Source organism: Morus notabilis, unplaced genomic scaffold (genome assembly GCF_000414095.1).
Source record: "Morus notabilis unplaced genomic scaffold, ASM41409v2 Scaffold581, whole genome shotgun sequence".
Classification (NCBI taxonomy): domain Eukaryota; kingdom Viridiplantae; phylum Streptophyta; class Magnoliopsida; order Rosales; family Moraceae; genus Morus; species Morus notabilis.
This window is the reverse complement of record NW_010362557.1, coordinates 1-1646: the sequence shown is the minus strand read 5'-3', so window position 1 is coordinate 1646 and position 1646 is coordinate 1. Positions and strand designations below refer to the sequence as shown.

The following is a 1646-nucleotide window of genomic DNA, read 5'->3' as shown; positions in this document are numbered from 1 at the left end:
CCGTGAGGGAGTATCGACGGCAATTCGAAGTCATGGCGGCCCCATTAGCGGGAATTCCAGAGCAGGTCCTGGAAGGAAATTTCATCAAAGGACTGAAACCGGACGTGAGGGCTGAAATTCGAATGCTCAAACTGTAAGTTTCTGAGGAGAAAAATATAAATCCTTTCTTGATTTAATTGGTGCAAAACCGGAGTATAAATAGGATACAAAAGGACCTAGTTCCCGTGGCTTAGTGAATCCGGGAAACTAACCCTAATAGGATAGAGAAACTATCCTCAAGATATTCCTAGAATCTTTTCTAAGAAATAGGAACTGCCCCCTAAACTAGGAGAGATATGCGATATGGAGAGATATGCGATATCTCCTAATTTAAACAATATCTCCTAATTTAAACAATCTCCAAATTAATTACATAATTCAATAAGAACATATAAGCATAATGAGGGTATGGAACTGACCACTTATGTAGCGTCTCGTGATAAATCCTCTTATAATGATTGTAAACAGCCACAGAAAGCACCTGAATTCCAAAAATACAGTTAAGGCTCCATAGAGTTCATTCTTGCATTACTCCGAAAGACCAATCATCAACATACTTCATCACTAGTTTAATTAACATGAATTACAAGCAAAGAAACCATCCCAAAAAAGCAATTTCCTTCCTAAACCAAAATCCACAGATGTTTTCCAACATTACAAACCGCATTTCAAATATCTCCATTTATAAGAAAGTAAGCTTTCATACTAAACCAAAGAAAGTAAAATCTTAAGGAAACCAAAGTTCTGATTTTCTATTCCAATGCAAATGACCAAACTACAAAAGTCTAAAAACTTCACCTTTTTGGCCCCCCGTTGCCCAATCACAAACTTGTCAAGCCCTTTGCAAATTTCCTTGGGCGTTGGGAAACTACCCCCGAAATTGGACCCTCCCCAGGAACCATCCTTCGAATTGGACCCGAATCCACCACCTGAGCCGGAGCTCGAACCACCACCACCAGCACCGCCGCCGCCGCCGCCACCTCCGCGGACCAAATTCGTGATCGGACCCTGCCTGACCACAATCCCGTCGCCGGACCATACCTCCGGCGGGTCCCCATACGAGCTTAAAATACCATTTTGCCCCTTAATTCCCGATTTCTCGCCCCAATTCCCGTCGTTGGAGAGGTGGGAGCCCTTGTCCACCAACTCGCCGCGGAGAGAGATGGGCTTGAAGGAGGTGAAACTGTAGGGAGTGCTGGCGAAGAGGTCGTCCCCTCTGCTGCGGTTCGTGCAGTGAGAACTCGCCGTCCGACCGTGGCTGGAGAGGAAGTGCCTGAATTGGGACACCGCGAACGACGCCGTTTCCTTGGAGGACTTCGATCTGAGCGCGGCGGCCATTGAAGCGGTTGGGAGAATTTTGCTGGGAAAGTGAGGGAAAGCGAAGGTGAGTTAGGCGAGGAAAGTGGATATTTTGAAGGTCATACAGAGGTCAAATTTTGGGATATTTTTGAGAAAATTGAGTGTGAAATCGACTGGATTTTGCCGTATAATCTAGATTTTTGTGGATATCGTGAATGGTAAGCGAATTTTTAAGAAAAATTTAAAATTGGGAAGTTGGAGAAGAAGACGATAAACAGTTTATTTTCTTCTCTCTTTTTTTTTTTTTT

At 43.9% G+C, this 1646-nt stretch overlaps 1 protein-coding gene across 1 annotated transcript in view; it reads right to left on the bottom strand.

Annotated features, from left to right (window-relative positions):
- The window catches only part of LOC21412164 (CLP protease regulatory subunit CLPX1, mitochondrial), a 9383-nt gene extending 7746 nt beyond the window's left edge, over nt 1–1637 (bottom strand). The window contains exons 1-2 of the mRNA XM_024168404.1: nt 838–1637; nt 459–520 (exon numbers count right to left, since the gene is read on the bottom strand). Coding sequence (XP_024024172.1) covers nt 459–520; nt 838–1377 — 602 coding nt within the window. The 5' untranslated portion in view covers nt 1378–1637. The remainder of the gene's footprint in view (nt 1–458; nt 521–837) is intronic.
- Nucleotides 1638–1646: the final 9 nt, after the last annotated feature.